We start from the raw sequence: 20,899 nt of genomic DNA, 5'->3' as shown, positions 1-20,899 counted from the left end.
AGCATCTCTCTCTGTTTTTGAATTATAATGTAATTGCTTTGCCTGTTTTGAATCTTCTGTTAATGCTCTTAGGTTGAGAGGCAATTCAATGAATGTTCTAGCTCGTTACAATGGCACAAGGAAAGAGTTAGGGAGTTAGAGATGAAGCTAACATCCTTGCAAGAGGTTGTGATATGTTCTATTTGGCCTTCAAAATTGTTTTTTAATGTCAGTCATTTTGTAGCAGATGCCTCAATGATTTCTTGTTCACTTATGTAGGAATTATGTTCATCTAAAGCTGCTGCTGCAGCCAATGAAGAGCGATTATCTGCTGAACTCTCAACAGTGAGTTCTATCAGAAGACTTTGCTTATTAAAACAATCTGTGGATTTATTTATTTACTTTTAAAATTTAGATTTAGATTTTCACATTCATATTTCTTTGGGCTTTGCAAGAATTTGCTAATATTAATGAATAAACATTCTTATTTGTTAAAGATTTATAGCATTAAATACTTACCAAAAAAAGGTTTATAGCATTTAAATAAATATTTTGATCTGTCTGTTTGGAGAGCCTCACTTAATCCTGTCGTTCTTTGATAAGAATTAAAAGTCAACCGATGTATCTGGCTTTAAAGAAAATTTGTCTGGTTTTTGGGTTTTGATATGGATGAACAGTATCATTAACTACATGACAAAAGAAGATTCTGAATGCGGTTATGTTTAGCAGTTGGTTGAACAATGCTTTTGTTCCTTGTGATCATATTATGACACTGGTTACAGTTCATGTTCCTTCGACCCATATTTAAACTGTTTTGCACTTTGGGGTCTGGGAGCCTATAGTGGACACTAGCAGTGACATTTTTATTTATTATTTATGATTGCTCTAATAATTGATCATGCCTAATATGCTCAATTTGTTTGTGCATGTATACACACACACACACACATGAAGTAACCTGTTTTCCATGGAAAAAACAAGATTTAATAGTTTTTGTTTTTATTTTAATAATATTGTGTATGTTCACTAGATGATCATTTACAGCAATTTAACTCTCCTGGAATTAGTGATGAGGTAAGGTGAGGTGCTCAAAAGTTGTGAACAAAGTGCACTTCTGTATTCTCTGATCTTAATTGTTTAATCTTATTCTTTTGAAAAACAGTTTGCTTATCATATACCTTAGGTCTCCAGGTTCTGTGATTGATCTACTATTTTGGTGGTCTTCAAGACATGTTTTTACTTTTGCTAGTTGCACATGTACCTTATTGTATGGCTGATCTTCAGGTGGCATAATTTATGATATCATCTCACAAAGCATGAGGACTGCCATTTGACTTTTCTTTACCAGTAACTTTTCTTTCTTTTAATTTTTTACAACTTTCTAGGTTAATAAGCTTGTTGAACTATACAAAGAAAGTTCTGAGGAATGGTCCGGAAAGGCGGGAGATCTTGAGGGCGTTATCAAAGCTCTAGAGGTGAAATGTTCTTTGTGAGATTGTTGTTTTCTAAAAACTTGCTTGTGGTATGTTTTTTCTTTGGTATTGATTTTGAGTCTTTTTTTCTTTTTGCTAACCTAATCAGACACGTTTAAGTCAAGTTGAAAATGATTATAAAGAGAGGCTTGAAAAGGAAGTGGGTGCAAGAAACCAATGTGAAAAGGTATGCTCCTTGAATTAGCTATGTAGAACAATAATATTTTAAATGATCAGGAAATTACTGTCATGATTCCAACTCCCTCCTTTTATTTTTCAAATAATTATCGTGATTGTATATCAATTTTTTCAGACTTTGTTTTTGCTTGTGTATTATTTTCCAAAAGATAGATGTTACTGAAGCATCTATTTTGGATGATGTTATAATGTCTTCTTTTATAATATTGTTATTTTAATCTTGAAGCAATTGGTTCAATTGGGTGAAAATTGTTTTAGATTTGAAAGTTTGATTAATTTTTAAGAATTCTTGTTCTCTCTTTGAAGTCATTGAAATTTAATCAAATATCTTATCATTCGCTTTCCTATTATTTGCTCTCCCTGATACTTATTTTAGAATGCTTCTATTTTGTTCTGCTGCTATGCTCTATCATGTTATTTATATTTGGATTCTAGTCCTAGTTTCTTATGCACCTATGTCATTTTAAATGGTTTTTGCTACTCATAGTTGTATTCTGTTTTATTTCTTATAGGAGGCAGCAGAGCTGAAAGAAAAACTTGAGAAGTGTGAAGCTGATATTGAAAGCAGTAGAAAATCAAATGAACTGAATCTTGTTCCACTCAGCAATTTCAGTTCAGAAACGTATGCTATTTATTTACTAGTATTTTTGCTAGTTGTCTTGTTATTTTTCTTGAAAGATGGGATGTCTTTACTCTTTACATGTTGATGCTGTTTAATAATTCAATGTTGTGGGATATGTGAATGTGCTTTTAGCATTATTCCATATGCTGCCATACGCAGTGGTAAATCCTCATCTCTTCTGGTCATGATCTTTTCTAGCTTAATTTGGTGTATTGGTAATTTTCAATGTTGTTCTGAGTATATTGGTACAAAAAACATGCAACTTTTGTTTGGACCTGATTAAATGGGAGAAGAGGAGAGAGGGGGGGGGGGGGTGGTGTGTGTTAATGCAGCATCCTAATTAAAAAGCTTATTTAGAAACAACTCTCTTTGGAGCTGTTTTTTAAAAGGCAAATGCCTATGGCTTGTATGGATCTTCTGGATAATAGAATTTAGATCTGGTCATTGTCTTTAACATAATTGAGTTTGGTGAACAGTGTTCATAATTATACAATTTTGTCCTCATCTTTACATTTTGGAGGTTTGGTGAGCAGTATATTTGAATAATTTAGTTCATATTGTTTTCTTGATGTGGTGAGGAGAACATAGGATTAGTGTTGAAGAAGGATTTAAGAAGAAATTCTGCAACAAACAAGATTAAAGAAAATAAAAAGATAATGGGATTGAAGTGGGAATAATCAAACATCAATTTCTAGGCTCAAAGAGTTTGTGAAATATTCTAATATGAAATTTCATAAAGCAGATAATAAAAGGTTGCCTACAACGGCTCAAAAAGGCTATTTATAATAGCATATGGTAATCCTAAAATTATAGCCCTTCATCTTATATATAACAATTAAGGGTCTATTTGGGATCTGCTTATTTTGCTGAAACTAAAATCTTTTTGCTGAAAGTACTGTAGATAAAAGTAAAAGTTAGTTCAAATAGTACAGTGGAACCTATGAATAGTACCAAAAATAAGCTGAATAGTAAATTAAACTGGCTTTTTAATTTGGAGCCAAACACACTAAATCTTAAGCATCTAATTTCGTTAAAAGTCACATGAACTTTTAAAATACTAAAGACATAATAATAAATAAAACATGACATTGAGAAATAAAAGACAATGGACTAGTGGGCTTTTTTCTTCCTTAGGCATAAATGCTACATAAGATGGTTTGTTTTACAAAGTCACTTTGATTAAATCTTTAGCTGTTGATGTTTATTTAATTTATGCTGATACACTTTTTGTAATTGAGTGTATTGTTTCGTTGTAGATGGATGACTTCATTTGAAACGAATGACATGGTTGAGGATAATCGCATGATTGTCCCCAAGATTCCTGCAGGTGTTTCAGGAACAGCCTTGGCAGCTTCACTTCTGCGTGATGGTTGGAGTGTGAGTTTTTAACTTTACTTACTTTACTTTTCACTTGTTTCAATTGTAAAGTAAAATTTGTTTTATTTTGCTTGTTTTTTTTTTTTTTTTTTAGCTGGCCAAAATGTATGCAAAATATCAAGAGGCTGTTGATGCTCAGAGACATGAGCAGTTGGGAAGGAAGCAATCTGAGGCCATTTTGCAGCGGGTATTCTCTTGTGCATATATTTAAGCATAATCTACAAGCTAGGATGATTCTTAACTATTTGCCTAGATTTTAAATGTTAATTTGGATCATAGTTTTAAATGTAATACCCGCATTTTTGACGATAAGGCGAGAACTTTGAAACATCTAAAATGTTTAATTTTTCGTACTCTGTTTCTTTGGGCTTGTGTTTGGGGGTGGACAAACTGTACTGCTATGTCTGATTTTTTAGTTTCTATTTCCTGTAGCTCTTGATCTTCTTGTATTTGTTTCATTGTTCAAAGTGTTTACCATCATGAACATGATGTTCAATTTTTTTCAATAAAAGTTTTGTTACCTATCAAAAAAAAAAAAAAAAAATCATAGTTATAATTCATGATTAGAGTTGTTTTTTTCCTTTTTATTTATTTATTTTTATTTTTTGATCTTATAGTGTTATATATTAGAGTTTTCCTTTTTGAGGACTGTTAGTTTTAATAATTTGTGGTATATTCAAGTGCAACCTAACAATACAATACCTATTCTAGAGGAATGGTGATGCAGGACAACCAGAACAAAATGAAATAACAGGAAAATAAAGGGATATGACCTAGGAGTTAGCACCTAAGCTTGGTTTGGAGTCAGCACCGAGTGGGAAAACTACTAAGAGTCAGCACCTAGGGTGGGACTAGAGTCAGCACCATACCACAAGTGACCAAACTGCCATTTTTTTTTTCATTCATCAAAATATCAACTGTCTCCTCAAGGAGTACAATATGTTGTTTATAAGGATTGCTAAACCCTAGTTCTAATTGGCGCTGGAAACCTTATTTGCCTTATTACAAAAATAACTTTGCTTCCAAATATCAAAATATTAATAGCCTAAGAAACTACTAGGACCTAAAACGTAAAAATACAATTGACTTGCAAACATAAATAATACTAAATAAAAATCTTCTTGCATCTCCTGCATCAAATGGTTATTCCATTATAGGGAACTATTTCGTATACCAAATGTACCTATTCTAGGTCCTACTTGAATTTTGTAATGTTGCTCTTATTGTTAGTTTAACCTGGCTTTTCTAGTGTCATATACTACCTTATTGTCAACTGTTGATGTCGTTTTTTATTTGAATTTGTTGTTGAATAATGCCATTTTCTATCTGTACTACTTAAGGCTTAGTGTGGCTAATATGTTCTTTGGCAGGTCTTATATGAATTAGAGGAGAAAGCGGAAGTCATTTTGGAAGAAAGAGGTATTTGCTAACATTGAATTCATTATTGAGAAGCTTACCTTTCCCCCCACCCACCCTCACCCCACCTTAACAATGTAGGTTGAATTTAGTCTATTGTTGATTATGTTCACTGCCTGTGAATTGCATAATGTAGAAATTCTTTTAATTTTTCTTTTTATAAAATCACTCCACGATTAACATGGTAATACTTGGAGTTTATATTTGGTCTGGTGAAAGGTATACCACATGGTAATACTTTGAAGAGTGTTTGGAAGGCCAAGGCTACTACAAGAGTGGTTTTTATTTTTTAAATCGGCATAATTGTTGGGAAAAATTCTAATGATAGACAACCTGAAGAAGCATTGGGCTGAATGAAAAGGATAAGAGATTGAGGGCTCAAAATTGTGTTATAATTTGGAGATGTGACGTGTGTCTTCGATAGATGAAAATGGAACTCATTGACAGAGCTGTAGTAAGGAGTCTTTGGGGGTGCCTGTTTGTGGATTGGGATTTTTTGGAAGCAGATGGGGCTTCGAGTGGCATAGCGGTACTGTGGGATAGGAGAGTTGTGGAGAAAATGGCTGTTGCCAAAGGTGATTACTCTCTTTCTTGCAGGTTTAGATGCGTGGAAGCCTGGAAGGAAACTTTGAGTGGGTTTTTTCCGAGGTTTACAACACCAACCAGCGGGCTGTCGTAAAACTGTTGTGGGTGTGAACAATTGGTGGGATTTACCTTGGTGCTTTGGTGGGGATTTTAATCTCACTAGATTCCCGAGTGAGGGTGATGGAAAGGAGGTTTACTCTGGCTATGGGGAGTTTTTGTAATTTCATTGCCGAACAGTGGTTGGTGGATTTACCATTATTGGGAGGAAGGTTCACTTTGTCTATTAATCAGGAAACTCCTTCCATGTTCAGATTTGATCTGTTCTTGATTACACCATATTCATATATACATTTCCCAGCTTAGTCCAGCATTTGATTTCTCGTATGTTCTCGGACCATTCTCCTATGGAATTAACTACGGTAAGTCTCATCTTAAGTTTTAAAATATGTGGTTGAAGTTGAGTAGTTTTGTGGATACAGAAAAGTAGTGGTGGGAAGCCTATCATTTTCAACTGAGTTTTAATTTATCCCAGAAGTTACGAGCTATAAAGCAGGATTTAAAGCAGTGGAACAAAGAAGATTTAGAGATATAGGGGTTAGGAAGACTAAGTTACTTAAAAGTGTTTTTTAGTAACAAAACTGGATGTGTGTGAAGAGTTGCAAGCATTATTTTGAGGAGCCTGTGATGAGAAAAATTTTAGGCCTATTAACTTAATTGGTAGCATGTATAAAATTTTAGCCAAGTTTTTGGCCAACAGGTTGAGGGGAGTATTATGGAGGATTTTGTCTCAATCACAAAATTCTTTTATTTAAGGTAGATAGATCTTGGATTCAGTTTTGATTGCGAATGAATGTGTGGATAGAGTACCAGGCATCGTGTGTAAACTAGATCTAGAGAAGGCGTATGATCACGTGACAATTTCTGTCACATATGCTGTGGAGTTGTGGTTATCTAGAGTGGTGAAGGAGATGGATTTATTTTTGTATCTCTATAGTTTGATTTCCATTCTAGTGAATGAGTGCCCAAGTGGTTTCTTTCATAGTTCATGGGGGTTATGTCAAGGTGAACTCCTGTCGTCACCATTATTTGTAATTATGATGGAGGCGTTGAGTAGAATGATTTCAAAGGTAGTTGAAGGACATTATACTCAACGGTTAACAGTGGGTGAAGGGTAGGTGAGCCGACGATTTCCCATGTATTGTTTGTAGATGACACCTTGATTTTGTGTGGGGATGATCTAGAACAAATTGACTATCTGAAATGCTTCTTGTTGTGTTTTAAAACTGTGTTTGGATTGAAGATTAATTTAAACAAGTTAGAAATGGTCCCAATTGAAGAGGCTCCAGCCTTGCCTGCTTTGGCTAAGATCTTTGGTTTCAAGATTTGTTCATTGCCCCTTTTTCTTAGGTTGGTATAGGTTATATGTTGGGAAAAACTCCAATATAATATTTGGGTTTACCGTTAGTCCAGATATAAGTCCAAAGCCATTCGGGATCAGATCTTGAAGAAGATGGAATAGAGGTTAGCAGGCTGGAAGAAGTTATATTGGTCAAAGAGTGGCTGAGTAACTCTGTTTAAGAGTATGCTCTTTACTCTTCACACATATTTCCTTTCCCTGCATCCTGTACTAGTTAGTATTGCTTGTTGTTTTGAGAAGTTGCAACAGGATTTTTTGTGGGGTGGTCTCGGTGAGGAAAGTTAGATTCATTTAGTCAATTGGAAGACGGTTAGTGAGCTGATTTGTGTTGGTGGTTTGGGTATCAGAGCCTTTAGTCCTTTCAAGTCATGCATTTTTGGGGAGTGGTTATGGCGTTATGTGATGGAGACTTATACTTTATGGAGGAAAAAAAATTGCAATGAAATATGGGTATGAGGTGGGTAATTGGGTTACAGGGGTGCTTAAAGAACCGTAAGGTGTGTTTCTTTGGAAGCATATTTGTAATGGGTGGGGGAGCTTCATTAGTTTTGTTATGTTTGAGGTGGGCACCAGTAATCATGTTCATTTTTTTGGAGGGATTTATAGTGTGGGTAGGTGGTACTTTTGGAAGCCTTTCCACCTCTATTTTGTATAGCCTGCAACAAAGAGGCTTTTGGTGGCGGACTATCTAAGTCGGCATAATGGTGTCCATCATTGGGATGTTTTGTTCACTATAGATCTAAATGATGGGGCTCTTAACAGTATTTTTTTGTTCTTATCTATTCCATTGAAATTAATAGGGATGGTGAAGATCATATGCAATGGATCCCTAATTGGGGTGGCAGTTTTGAGGTTTAGTCCTATCAGGTTCTCCCTATGAGTTGAGCACTTTCTTCCATGGAGTACGTGGAAGGTTAAGGTTCCAACTAAGGTTGCCTTTTTCACATGGGCAGTAGCTGAAGAGAAAATCCTCACCATGGACAATCTTCAAAAATGCAATTTTTTGTTGTTTACTGGTGTTGTTTGTGTAAGATCAATGGGGAGTCTTCAGACCATCTACTACTTCACTGTGTGTGTGCCTATGATATATGATCTATGGTATTCTGTTTGTTTGGGATTTAGTTGGTAATTCCAGATAGAGTGGTGGATTTGTTGGCATGCTGATATGGAGTTTTGGGAGACATCTCTGTATTGATGTATGGAGGGCAGCTCCCCCGTCTATTATGAGGACCATCTGGAGGGAGTGGAACAAACACACTTTTGAAGGGGTTGAAACCTCGTCTTTGGTTTTGAAATTATTCTTTCTTTGTTATCTTCACAACTGGATGGATTCTTTCATTAGTCACTCTTTTTTCCACACTGGAGGAGTTCCTTGACTTCTGTACATTTTGATTTTTTTTTTTTTTTTTTTGGGTAGCTTCCCCTGTATACTGCTTGTGTGTATCTTATTACTGCTATTCCTTCTTAAAATTTGTTCTTGTGGTCCTCATACGATTAGGTGGCTGCCAATGCTTGCTATTCCTTAAAATTTGTTCTTCTATTTATCTTTTTTAGTTTTAGATGATAGCTTTTCATGTATCTCTTGTGTGCATCCTGTGTCGTGTATCTTTCAATGAAATTACTTATCAAAAGACTTAAAGTAATTGACATTTATGCAGTGGAACACGAGAGAATGGCAGAGGCATACTCTATGATCAACCAAAGACTACAAAATTCCCTGTCTGAAGAGGCCAACTTAGAGAAAACCATCCAAGAATTGAAGGTTTGTGAGATGTTTAGCAAAATTATTGGTCCTAATTATATCTTTCATTGGTTGTTCTGACCCTTAGAATTTTTAGGCTGACTTGAGGAGGCATGAACGTGACTATAATCTTGCTCAGAAAGAGATTTTTGACCTCCAGAAACAGGTAAAAGTAGCATTCTCGGTTCTGATGATTGTTTATTTACTTAATATGGTTTCATTGTTCTGTCTTATCTCCATTGTTGATTATACTTGCTATAAATGTTAGCATTTAGTTGATATTAATGATATATATATATATATATATATATATTTTTTTTTTTGCATTAAGTTAAATGAAAATTATACAGTTAGATCCTTCTCTTTGCATTAGTTGATATTAATGATATATATTAATGATTGTACTTCCTTCAATTGCTTTATTAATTACCCTTTGTTTGTGCTTTAATAAAGTGAACCTGGTTTTGATATGTTTATCTTCATTATACTTTAAGTATCATAACTACAACAACAACACCACACCCCCCCCCCCCCCCCCCCCCCCCACCCACCCACCCACCTTCTTTAACTACAACTGAACAGCCTGTCTTTAACTTGTTGGGATATAGTGAAAAAATTTTCAAACATGCATCCAGGCATACTGGAGTTTTTGACTTGTCTTGCACTAACAGAGTCTTTAGAAGTGCCTGTTACAGTGTATTGCAGTTGGATGAGCTCTAGCTCTTATAATATGTTCTATATTTACTAACAATATGACATAATTTTCTGTAAATTTTTTTGGGTAAGTTATACTCATACTCAGTGGGTCTTGAACACATGACCTCAACCTCCATCCCATTATAATGGGTGAATGAAGTGCCAATTGAACTATATTTCGTTGTCATTTTCTGTTTGTCTGTTGACAGTGCGTTTAATAGTAGTATTCTGTGCAAGTGTACAATTCTAATGTTGTTGGATGATAATTTTTTAGGTGACTGTTCTTCTTAAGGAATGTCGAGATATACAACTTCGTTGTGGATCTACAGGGCTTGATGGTCTTGATGATGGTACAACTGCTGTTGGTGGGACAAATTTGGAGTCTGATACTGAAAAAGTCATTTCAGAACGCCTTGTGAGTTTGTTGCTTGTTCTTTCATCAGCATGACTTCTTACACTTGTGTGCTTTTCCTTGGTGTAGAAGTAATTGACATATGTTTACTGTGCTTTTGAATAAAAATGTAAACAGTTGACATTTAAGGACATAAATGGATTAGTTGAGCAGAATGTCCAACTAAGGAGTCTCGTTCGCAGTCTTTCTGATCAGGCTCAACGTAGAGAGATGGAGTTCAAGGTTGGTTGGAAAAACTTCTTGTCTGTTTATGTAATGCTTTGCTTGTTTGGAAAAATTGTACTTTTGCACTTGAAAATCTATTTCATACTTTTCTGTTTGCTAATTGCAGGAAACATTTGAAATGGAGCTCAAAAAGCATACTGATGAAGCTGCATCTAAGGTTGCTGCTGTGTTACAAAGAGCTGAAGACCAAGGGCGCATGATTGAATCCCTTCACACCTCTGTATGCTTTTATTACAGCCCGACTTTTATTTTGTTGCTTGCCTGCTATTTATTAATGCTACTCTATTGCTGCCACTGCTATTACTCCTACTGTTGTGACAAGCTGCTAGTGATATAACTTTTTTAATGTATATCTTACATCCCATTTTCTTCTTAGGTTGCAATGTACAAAAGGTTATATGAAGAGGAGCATAAACTTCAATCATCTCTGCCCCATTCTGCAGAGCTTGGTCCAGGTCTCTGCTTTTGTTCTCCCTCCCTCCCACGCCCTCTCTCTCTCTTTCTCTCTCTCTCTCTCTCTCTCTCACATGACTGTTAATCATTTTGTTTCTTAAACTTCCAAACAAAGTTTCTAGGCCTACATTTATGCATTACTAATCACAAAGGTGTTCCAATTTTGTTTTGAAGTGAAACCTGATGGAGGTTATTGGTATAAACTGTTTTGTTTTTCTTTCCCCTTTAAGTTTTTATTTGGCATCTTATTTATGGGTTTTGGAAGCCATTTCTATGGTGCATTAATCCTGGTTATTAAAAGAACAAAAGAAAAAGAAGAGGAATAGTTACTCATGGTTGAATGTGGGTGTTAGCTTGGTGCTAGCTATTACCAAACAGGGGGATTTCTTGGAGTGCAAACAGCCTGGGGTTCTTTCCTTCTTCAGGTGTCTAGGGGAATGGGCACGACTCGTTTGAGTTTGATTATTCTATAATTACATGTTGAGATATGCCAGATCTTGGAGATAAAAAATTTTCATCTAAGAGGCTTTTGTGCTAGTAGTTTCATTAATGGAATTTGGATTGTACTAAGTGTGCCTTTGGTTCCAAATTAAAAAGTTAGCTTATTTTATTATTCAGCTTATTTTTGCTACTATTCATGGGCCCCACTGCACTTTTTGATACTATTCATTGGTCCTACTGTACTATTTCAGTTAATTTTTACATTAATTTACAGTACTTTCAGCAAAAAGTTTTCAATTTCAGCAAAATAAGTAAATCCCAAACAGACCTTAAATAGATTCTTGTGTTTGGTAATGAGGTGGTGGATTTTTTTAGCTAAAGGGGTTTACTAATATGTTGTGTGGCGTCTTCTACCTTCCATGAAAGAGGATTTTTTCCCCCTGGATAATTGGCTCGTTCCTCCCATTTTGTTTTGTTATTTGGTCGCAATGTTTAGTGCTACCGAAATATGGGAAAATACAGAAACTTTACTGGTAAAAATATTATACTGAAACAAATTGACCCTTAATTGATCTTTTCTATTAATTCTTTTACCAAAATATCGCTTCCAACATGATAACAACTCTATCGTAGAGTAAGTCATTATCCAAAGAAACAGCAAAAAATCTTAAAACCAAAGACCACATTGAAGAAATTGAAAAATAAGTTTAAGTTCATCTCAAGTTATCTCAAAAATAAAACCTTCAGCCTGGGCAGGGAGAATTTGTAAGCATTTAAATTTGTTATTTGTCAGTTAAGTGTGAGATCCATAAAAGTAGGAACCTTTCTGGAAGAGTTGCAAATATTGATGGCAAGAAATTGTCTTGTTTGGCTATTGTGTAATTGTCAGATCAAGTGGGAATAAAGAAAATGACTCCATGGTTAGTATTTCCAGTAATTTTTCACATGCTAGTTCCAATGCCAGTTGAGATTGGATGGGTCTGCTGCCATATCTTTCTTTAGTTCCACTCAAAAAGTATCACTGTTGCATTCAAACTTTGTAAAAGCTCTAGCACGACTGTTATGCTAAATCTATCAACTTCTATAGAAGAACTTACGAAAAGAAAGGAATTGTCTGTAAATACAGTACCATGAAAGATCGTTAATGATTTTTGTTGATAATATCATATGTTATCTTCGATTTCTCTCTTTCTGTTTTTTGTCCTTTGTTTTTGGTTTTTGGATATCTTGTTATTCCTTTAATAACGGTGTAGCAATCTGAGCCTCTGATTGTAAATTCTGTCATCTAGTTGGAAGCTGCAATGCAACTAGCATATAGGAAGGTCATCTATGATTGTATCATTATTCGTTGGCCTGACTTCTGCTGTGATTAAGTTCGTAGTGCTGTGCATCCTATATGTATTGTTATAATTTTTCTGTATTGGGTATATAATTCAATCTATTATATATATTTTTTAATGTGTGTGCTTACATAATTAAATTGGTTGTTGCAGACAATAGGAGGACTGATTTAAAGCTTCTTCTCGAAAGATCTCAGGTATGTTACCAAGGATGTTATCTGAGAAATGGACCTATTAGATATGATTATTACTCCATACTTTCTAACATTATCATCAAAATATACAAATTATATAGGAAGCTTCTAAAAAGGCCCAGGAGCAGGCTGTGGAACGGGTGAAATGTCTTGAAGAGGAATTGTCAAAATCTAGGTACAGTTGCTATCTTCTGACTTCGGCATATACTTTTGTATCACAAACTTTGATTTGTTTGTGTGAAACTTCATATTTATTTTGCTTTGTGGAGAAAAAGGAGGTGTAACTTAATTCTTTCTAAAAGGCATTTTCTTAGCATCAGCCTTTTCTTTTATCATTAGTTTCAGCTTGTATTTCATATTAGAAGTCTTAAATTAAATTTTTTATAAATACTAGTTGTAGGTGCACTGTGCATGCCAAAATAGAATAAATAATTTTTTTTTAAAAAAAAAGAAGCCTTAATGGGTTTTTATTAATTGCAAGAAAAGTCAGATAGATATTGGCAATTTCTAGGAAGAAAGAGAGAGGAGTGTTGAAAGAGATCAATTGGTTATAAAAAATTTTATTTGCTTTTATCGCAGTCACCAAATTCTTATGATGATATGAAATGTTGTAAATGTTTTATTTTGGGAAGTAGTTGTGATTACAGTACCTTTTGGAGTTTCTTTTGATAAATTATATAAAAAAAAAAAAAACTACACAAGCTTTCTCTTGTTGGTAGTAGAGATTTATTTATTTATTTAATTTTAAAAATTCAACAGACAATATTGCTTTGGCATCTTTTGTATTAGGGTTAATTGCACTTTAACCACCTATGGTTTGTTCTAAGTTGAGTATTCGTGGTTTAAAAAGTGTCACTTTACTCACCTGAGGTTAGCTACGTTAGACATCCATTATCCACCTCATTACTTCCATTGTTAAAAACAAAAAAAATAAAAATAAAAAAGAATTTAAAAAAATAAGAGAAATTAAGATTAAAAAGTTAGGTTTTTGTAAAAAAACAAAGTACAAACACGTTTTCATCAATCTCCTAATCCCATTTGATACTTGTGATCTGCTATAGATTCTGGATCCTTTACATCCCTATGTATCCATCCGGTTGTTTTTGTTGTCTATTTCATATTCAAAACACTTTAATTAATACCAAACCATTCAAACAAGGAGACAACGGTAAGTGCGGAAGCAAGTTGAACCCTTCTATTTTTTTTAATGAGCTCTACATAGATTGGCTTTGATGAACCTATAGAAGCTTTAGGATTTGGAAGGAACGCAATTGGCGGACGTTTGAGGATTTGGATAGGTCTGAGGACCAAATGCTTGCTCTTTTTTCTAGTTCCCTTTTTGACTGGGTTAGGGCTTGGGGACTCACATCTAGTGACTCTCTTCCTCTTTTCCTTAGCTCTCTTTCTTTGTAATTAATGTTTTTTTTTTTTTTTGTTTTCTGCTTTTCTATTTTTTGTACTTTTGTTATGCTGGTGCTTTTTTGCATCTAGCAGTTTTTTGAATATATTTTTTCTTACCTATCAAAAAAAAATATAGAAGCTTTACATTACTGTTATGTTTCTTTTTGCAATCATCAATTCTTCAATAGAACTTGAAGAAATTTGTAAAAGCATAAAAAGAGAACTTTTAAATCTGCCTAATTAGATCTAGATTGGAGACAGAAACTAGATGTCACTTGTCAGCCATTATCGAGGTGGAAGACACTTAGAGATTAATAATCTAAATAATTACATAGGTACCGTCAAGGACTTTTTTTTTTTTTTTTTTATAAACAGATTCCGTACTAGATTTCTTTAGAGATTTCATTGAAGACCAAAGTTATTTTATAAGTGGATCCGACCATCCACATGTAAAAGATTTGCTTGTCATGCTAAGCATAAAAGGAAATTCAGAAACACAGTAATGGTCGGCTACTGCTAACCATTTTTTCGCTTTAGGGAAAAAATATATATATATATATATATATATATTTTCCTGATTTCCTTTTTGAGTTTAATTATGAATTCCTCGCTATATTTATTCTTCCCTGATCAATCTCCCAAATTAAGAATAAACACGTTTTCATAAAAAAGTTGGGGTTCTTGATTTTTTTCAAAACCCCAACTTTTGATCTTGAATTTATTTATCTATTTAATGGCGATAGTGAAGGTGGGTAACGGATGTCTAATGGAGCTGAACTTAAGTGAGTAAAGTGACACTTTTTAAACCATGGATAGACAACTTTAAAACAGGCCAAACCACAGATGGGAAAGTGCAATTAATCCTTTGTAGCACTATAAGGTCCTTTCTCGCTTAGTTTCGCTAATTGAATATATTTTTAATTTCAGCTTTTTTATTTTTTGTGCTCTTTTTTCCTCTTTGGCATGGTTCAAAGGTAATTTAATATATACTCTACAATTAATTCTAAATCTGATAGCAAAATTTAACATTTTGTGCTTTGTTATTTTTGTTTTATTGTCTATTTCCAAAAAAGAATTTTGCTCTTGATGTAGTACCTTCTCTTTCTGCTCTTGATTACATTAATATTCTTATTGGTTATCTTGATTGAATTGCTGTTTTCTTGCTTAATAGTGGTGTTTTTGAATTTTGAGTTTGGTCACAAGCATTATCAAATGGTCTTCTTTTCCCTTTGAAATACAATTTCTCAAAAAAAGAAAAAAAAAGAATGTAATAAGATAATATGACTTGATCATTATAGTTTTAGTCTGTCTTTGCCCCCAATCCCTATACTCATGTTTCATGACTTAAGGGAAGAAAGGATGTAAAGTTTTGGATCTCCAAAATCACTGTATACTGTCAGTATAACATGTTTCATACTGGGCAAAATAGGAACAGAGGTGCTCAGGGGTAGTCCAGGCTTGGTTGGGATTCAAACCAGTACTCTATCTGATCCCTTAGGGTGGGGAACTTTGCCAACTGTTGCCAATTGATGGATCAAGTGAAACAGTCTGCACCCCACTTTTGTACAGACAGTTGGCCCTTGGATGAATCATTGGGTATGGATCTTTTGTGTTTTGCAGCACTGGAAACTCTCTCATGTCGGCACAGCCTAACATATGGAGAAGAGAGAACTCCCAAGTCCCAACACTGCCTCTATGTAATTAGTAAACCAGTCAAACAGGAAATTCCAGACTAATTTTTTATTAGACTTGCCAATCCTATTAACTTCATACTATTATATTTAAGGCTAAAATGCAAATTGGAGTCTCTAATTTGGCTGAAATTCATTTCAGTCCTTGAACTTTACTTTCGTTCAATTGGGTCCTTTAATTTCAATTTTATTCAATTCAAGCCTTTTGTCCAATTTTGTTAAAAAATTGCAAAGATGGTGAGCAAAATAAAACACAAAAGAATGAAAAACAGCAAATCTGTAGATGACTGAGCGAAAAACAGCAATTCAAGCCTTTTTTTTTTTTTGGTGATTGATGATTGATGTTTAATTTTTTATTGGTTAAATTTAGTTGATCATCCTCTTCATAATTGTGAGCACAATCATTTCTTAATTATATTAGATTGTAGCTTTCCGTCTGTTTTTTTACCTGCCGTCTACCTTGTATAAGATGTTGCTCATTCAAGATGTTTGGTATTTGATTCTTAGGAGTGAGATTATATTATTACGATCGGACCGTGACAAGTTGGCCCTGGAATCTAATTTTGCTAGAGAGAGACTTGAAAGCTTTATGAAGGAATTTGAGCATCAGGTGATCATATTTTTTGAAAAAATTTCCCTTCTCTATGTGTATGTGTGTGTGGGTTTCTCCAACCTCCCTCCCCATGATTTTGTCCCATTTATTATATTTCATACATGGCGTTGCATATCATGCCTGATTTGTGGTGTTACATGTGATGTATAATATACCAGAGAAATGAATCGAATGGCATTTTAGCTAGAAATGTGGAGTTTTCGCAATTAGTTGTTGACTACCAACGAAAGCTGCGTGAAAGTTCTGAATCTTTGCATGCTGCTGAGGAACGTTCTCGGAAGCTGACTATGGAGGTAAAAATTTCTTCAACTTCTCTTTTGATATCTCCTTTGATAATACTCATATCATATCTTGAAATTCAATAGGTATCCATTTTAAAGCAAGAAAAGGAAATGTTATCAAATGCTGAGAAGAGAGCTTGCACTGAAGTTTGTAGTTTGTCAGAGAGGGTGCATCGTCTACAGGTTAAGGTTATGGCAATTTGACTTTTTATACTTTAGTGTAGTGCTTGTTCTTATATAACTGTATGCAGGCTAGCTTGGACACTATTCAAAGTGCTGAGGAAGTTCGTGAGGTAGCACATCTTGTTTATCTTTTGCGTATTCTTTTTTCCCCTTCCATAAATGGTGGAACATGGACTTGGCATTTGGTTATATGGTTTGATTTCTTCCTGTGTCCTGCAGGAGGCAAGAGTTGCTGAGAGGAGAAAACAAGAGGAGTATGTTAAGCACGTTGAGGTTTGTTTCCATTACTTATGGAGTTACATTGTCAATTGTTCTATGTTGACTAGCTAGAGTTTCTCATTCAGTTGCTCTTGTTATTTAAACGCTGTCCTCTGGATTTCCTTTTAGTGATGTTTCATGGTTGTTGCTTGGAATTATTATTCTCTTGATGGTGATGGCAAATGTTAATTCTGTTGCATTCCCATGCCTTAATTTCATGTGAATTTATTTTGTTTTAAAGTTCGTGATGATAAAGAATAAGACTTAACTATATAACATTATCTGAAATGGCATTTTTAGAGGGAATGGGCTGAGGCTAAGAGAGAGCTGCAAGAAGAGCGGGGTAACGTTCGAAACCTCACAGTAGATCGTGAGCAGACCCTAAAAAATGCAATGAGACAAGTTGAAGAAATGGGAAAAGAGTTGGCTGATGCTTTGCGTGCTGTCGTGGCTGCTGAATCCAGAGCTGCTGTTGCTGAGGTCTTTACTTCCTACTAGTTTTTTGTTTTTGTTTTGAATCCTCACTTATTATAGTAGTGTGTTATTACACCCTAAACTCTATGTCTATTGTTATTTAAAAATTTGAGCTGGATCATGCTTTCAAGCCCACCGTTTTATTTGTGCTTACTCATTGGTATGATCACTCAGGCGAAACTGTTGGATCTAGAGAGAAAAAGCAAATCTTCAGAAGCTATGGTATATCTTCTTATTCTCTTGAGGTTTTCTTAAAGTTGAAGAATTACCTTATCATCGGAATTTTGCATCTTGAAGCATTCTTTTCCCTGTGTTTGTAGGGGTTTTTTTTTTTTTTTTTTTTTTTTTTTGGGTCTTCAACATTGCTATCTGTGTGAAGATATTATGTGATATTCTTACTAAAGAAAAAGTGTTGAAAAGCTGTGGATAATAGATCTATATGCATTTGAAATGGCAATGTTGTGGTTCTTAAAGAGATTTAGGGGTGTTTCATTCCATAGATTTTCATTACCATTTGTCTCCTTTTGAGATGAATTGTTCATGTGCAGAATCAGCTTTTGGTGTTGTTTTAATGGGTTGAAGTAGGGAAAAAAGGGGGGGGGGGTTACTATTGTAACATTCTAATTGATGTAATTGGTGTCTGAACCAATACATTACTGGAAATTTTTATGGCCAATGGACGTAATCTAAATCCGGTCCTTGATGGATAGTGTCAGGACATTTGTAACATGGTTCAGTTCATTCATGCAGACTCAAGTGAGGGCTGGCAGGTTAAAAATTGACTTATTGCCTGTTTGGAAGTTTAGAGAGGGAGGGGAGTAGAGGGGAGGAGAGTAGTGGGAAGGAGAGTAAAGGAGAATGGTTACTCTCCACCTTGTTTGGATGTTTTTAAAATTAGTAAGGGGGAAGGGAATAATTAGCCCTTCCCCTTATTTGGATGTTTTAAAAATTATGATGGAAATGAGAATAAATGATTTAAATAGACAAATTTACCCCTATTTGAAAATAAACTTGTAACATTGATTTATGATTAATTTGTTAGATTAAATAATTATTTAATCAACATTGAATTTCTGAGTTTCACTATTCCAACTTTACTGTAAAATCTTTTCCCTTCAAAACTATTTCCAACGCATCAACTATCCCTATAAAAAAAATCCTTACATAAATTCCCATCGAAATGAGCAAAACCAAAGGTTTAAGCAAATAAAACAGCAAACTTCAAAATTCTTTTTCCACTACTTTACTCAATTTTCTCACCAACCAAACAGTACCCAACCAAAAAAAAAAAAAAAATCAACGAACCTCAATGATATCGTGCAAGTGGATAATATTAGATTGCAATTTCTATAACCTTAATCCGCTTGAGGATGAAGATCTCCGAACCTCAAGAAATTGCAAGAGTCTCTCATGTCGGAGATCTTCATCCTCAACATCAATGATATCGTGCAAGAAATTGTAATTTCTTGTTGAGTCAACCCATAGCGATTTCCTTGATTGCTACCTCGGTTCCATGAACTCGGTGCCTCGCGGCCACACCACCGAGAATGACCTGGACCTGATTTGCCGACCCACCCAGTAGTCTCCGACCACTCTGCCCCTCCCTGTTCCCTGAGCCATTCTTGAAATTCCAAATACAAACCCTAGAATCCGAACTTGGAACCGAGCTCCGAATACAAAAACAATGGATCTTCTAGTATTTGACCCGAATTGATGAATGATTAGAGAGAGAGAGAAATAGATAAAAAGAGAATAGAAGAAGAGAATGATTTGTATTCAATTTTTTTTTTCATTCACGTTTAAATTTTCTTAGGAAACAAACAAAAATTATTTATATAAATGGTTTGTAATTTTGTTAATTTAAAAAGGGTAAATTGGAAAATTCATTTGGTCAATAATTTATTTACTCTCCTCTCCCTCCAAATCTCTCCAATTTGGAGGAATTAAAAATGAGGGGTTAGAGGTAGTTGAAACCCCTCCAAACCCCTCTCCCTCCTCCTTTAAAAAACTTCCAAGCAAAGTAATTGAACTACTCTCCCTCCCTCTACTCTACTCTCCCTTCTTTTTTAAACATCCAAACAGGCCCTTAGTTGAAGTATCCTATAAGGGATAGGCGTTACCATGGAAAAATATAATTCAGTAACTATGTTTTGTTATTTAATTTTGTTCTGTCTTTTGTGTGGATGCAGGATGTTCAGGTGGATGGTGGGAATGAACCCTCGTCTTTCTCGAGCAATGAGGTCAGTGTTTTTTGTTATCTATCTAATTGATCTTTGAATAGTACTTTTAGGATGTGCAGCTAGTGTTTGTCTGACCTGTTAACTTTGACTTATGTGTCTTCTGTGCCTTTTTTATTGGGGGAATTATTTTGTCTTATAATTTAGAGAATTGAACCCTATCATCTGTTCTCCAGTATATCTCATTGGAGGCACCTGTTTCTCATTTTTTTCTTTTATGTTTTCTACATTGCTTAGCTACTACTGCTTCCTGTTTGGTTTTTGGTTTTCTATGTGTTTTGATAGTTCTCTGGTCTTCCTAGCAACGGCAATGTTTGTAAAGATGCATAAAAGTCATGAAAATTTTTTATGGAGGTGTTGGAGCCCTCAGCAAATAGAATAGAATAATGAATAAGTGAAGATTCAAAAAAAAAAAACAAAAAACTAACTACTATAATAAGTGAGGATTTTTGTTTTATGCATCTTATTATTGTAGGTCTTTACTTCCTACAAGAGTTGAAGGGGGAATGTGTTTATAAAGACACAAACTTGTGGAAGTGTTGAAAGTCTTCCATTTATGAAAAATAACGAGGGGGCATTTTTGGCAATGTTTAGATAACATCTGATGCCAGTTATTTACTATTTCTGTTAAAGACTGTTGTGGAGACAACAATGGGCTACATGATATGGGTAAATCTCCAGATTCCTGTGGCCACTTTCTCTAAATTCTGAGGACTTGTGGATAGAGTCTGTGCATTATTTAGGTGCTACATAGTGTAGGAGCCTGGACCTTTTGCTGGATAGTTGTAACTTTAATGCCCTTAAAGCTTTTTTCTTTGTCGTTTCCTTAGTACACTGCCTGTGGGCTTTGGTTCCTTGAATAGTTTATCATTTTTGCAATTAAGCTTATTTACTTATTAAATAAATGATACTAATGCATGTATCCTTATTTAGTATATTTGTTTCTTTTTAAGAAGCCAACATAGCAATGCCATATTCAATATTAGACTGTATGCAACATGTACCAACTCTAGTTAGACATGAATTTAATTGCTAGATAGATGTACTTGGGAAAAAAGGAGGGAGGAGAGTTGTGGTAGTTTGATGGCTAATGTAAATTGTAGTCACTTTATTATGTTTTAGTTGCTGATATAGTTTTATTGGATGAAACTAGACATGGAGTTTGTGTCAAGATTGAAATTTGGAGAGATGCT

The 20,899-nt window shown here is 34.6% G+C and overlaps 1 protein-coding gene across 2 annotated transcripts in view; it reads left to right on the top strand.

The window, feature by feature from the left end:
• LOC126720282 (nuclear-pore anchor) overlaps positions 1 to 20,899 on the top strand; it is a 41,690-nt gene that overhangs the window by 4,977 nt on the left and 15,814 nt on the right. For both annotated transcript variants that reach the window (XM_050422604.1, XM_050422603.1), the window contains exons 5-28: positions 73 to 165; positions 259 to 324; positions 1,365 to 1,454; positions 1,561 to 1,638; positions 2,162 to 2,271; positions 3,528 to 3,648; positions 3,743 to 3,835; positions 5,019 to 5,067; positions 8,725 to 8,828; positions 8,905 to 8,973; positions 9,778 to 9,918; positions 10,033 to 10,137; positions 10,247 to 10,360; positions 10,517 to 10,595; positions 12,528 to 12,571; positions 12,670 to 12,743; positions 16,168 to 16,270; positions 16,432 to 16,566; positions 16,639 to 16,737; positions 16,806 to 16,847; positions 16,957 to 17,010; positions 17,296 to 17,475; positions 17,644 to 17,691; positions 19,659 to 19,709. In XM_050422604.1, coding sequence (XP_050278561.1) covers positions 73 to 165; positions 259 to 324; positions 1,365 to 1,454; positions 1,561 to 1,638; positions 2,162 to 2,271; positions 3,528 to 3,648; positions 3,743 to 3,835; positions 5,019 to 5,067; positions 8,725 to 8,828; positions 8,905 to 8,973; positions 9,778 to 9,918; positions 10,033 to 10,137; positions 10,247 to 10,360; positions 10,517 to 10,595; positions 12,528 to 12,571; positions 12,670 to 12,743; positions 16,168 to 16,270; positions 16,432 to 16,566; positions 16,639 to 16,737; positions 16,806 to 16,847; positions 16,957 to 17,010; positions 17,296 to 17,475; positions 17,644 to 17,691; positions 19,659 to 19,709 — 2,142 coding nt within the window. The remainder of the gene's footprint in view (positions 1 to 72; positions 166 to 258; positions 325 to 1,364; positions 1,455 to 1,560; positions 1,639 to 2,161; positions 2,272 to 3,527; positions 3,649 to 3,742; positions 3,836 to 5,018; positions 5,068 to 8,724; positions 8,829 to 8,904; positions 8,974 to 9,777; positions 9,919 to 10,032; positions 10,138 to 10,246; positions 10,361 to 10,516; positions 10,596 to 12,527; positions 12,572 to 12,669; positions 12,744 to 16,167; positions 16,271 to 16,431; positions 16,567 to 16,638; positions 16,738 to 16,805; positions 16,848 to 16,956; positions 17,011 to 17,295; positions 17,476 to 17,643; positions 17,692 to 19,658; positions 19,710 to 20,899) is intronic.

The sequence above is a fragment of the Quercus robur genome, chromosome 4, assembly GCF_932294415.1.
Source record: "Quercus robur chromosome 4, dhQueRobu3.1, whole genome shotgun sequence".
NCBI lineage: Eukaryota > Viridiplantae > Streptophyta > Magnoliopsida > Fagales > Fagaceae > Quercus > Quercus robur.
This window is presented reverse-complemented; position numbering and strand designations above follow the sequence as displayed.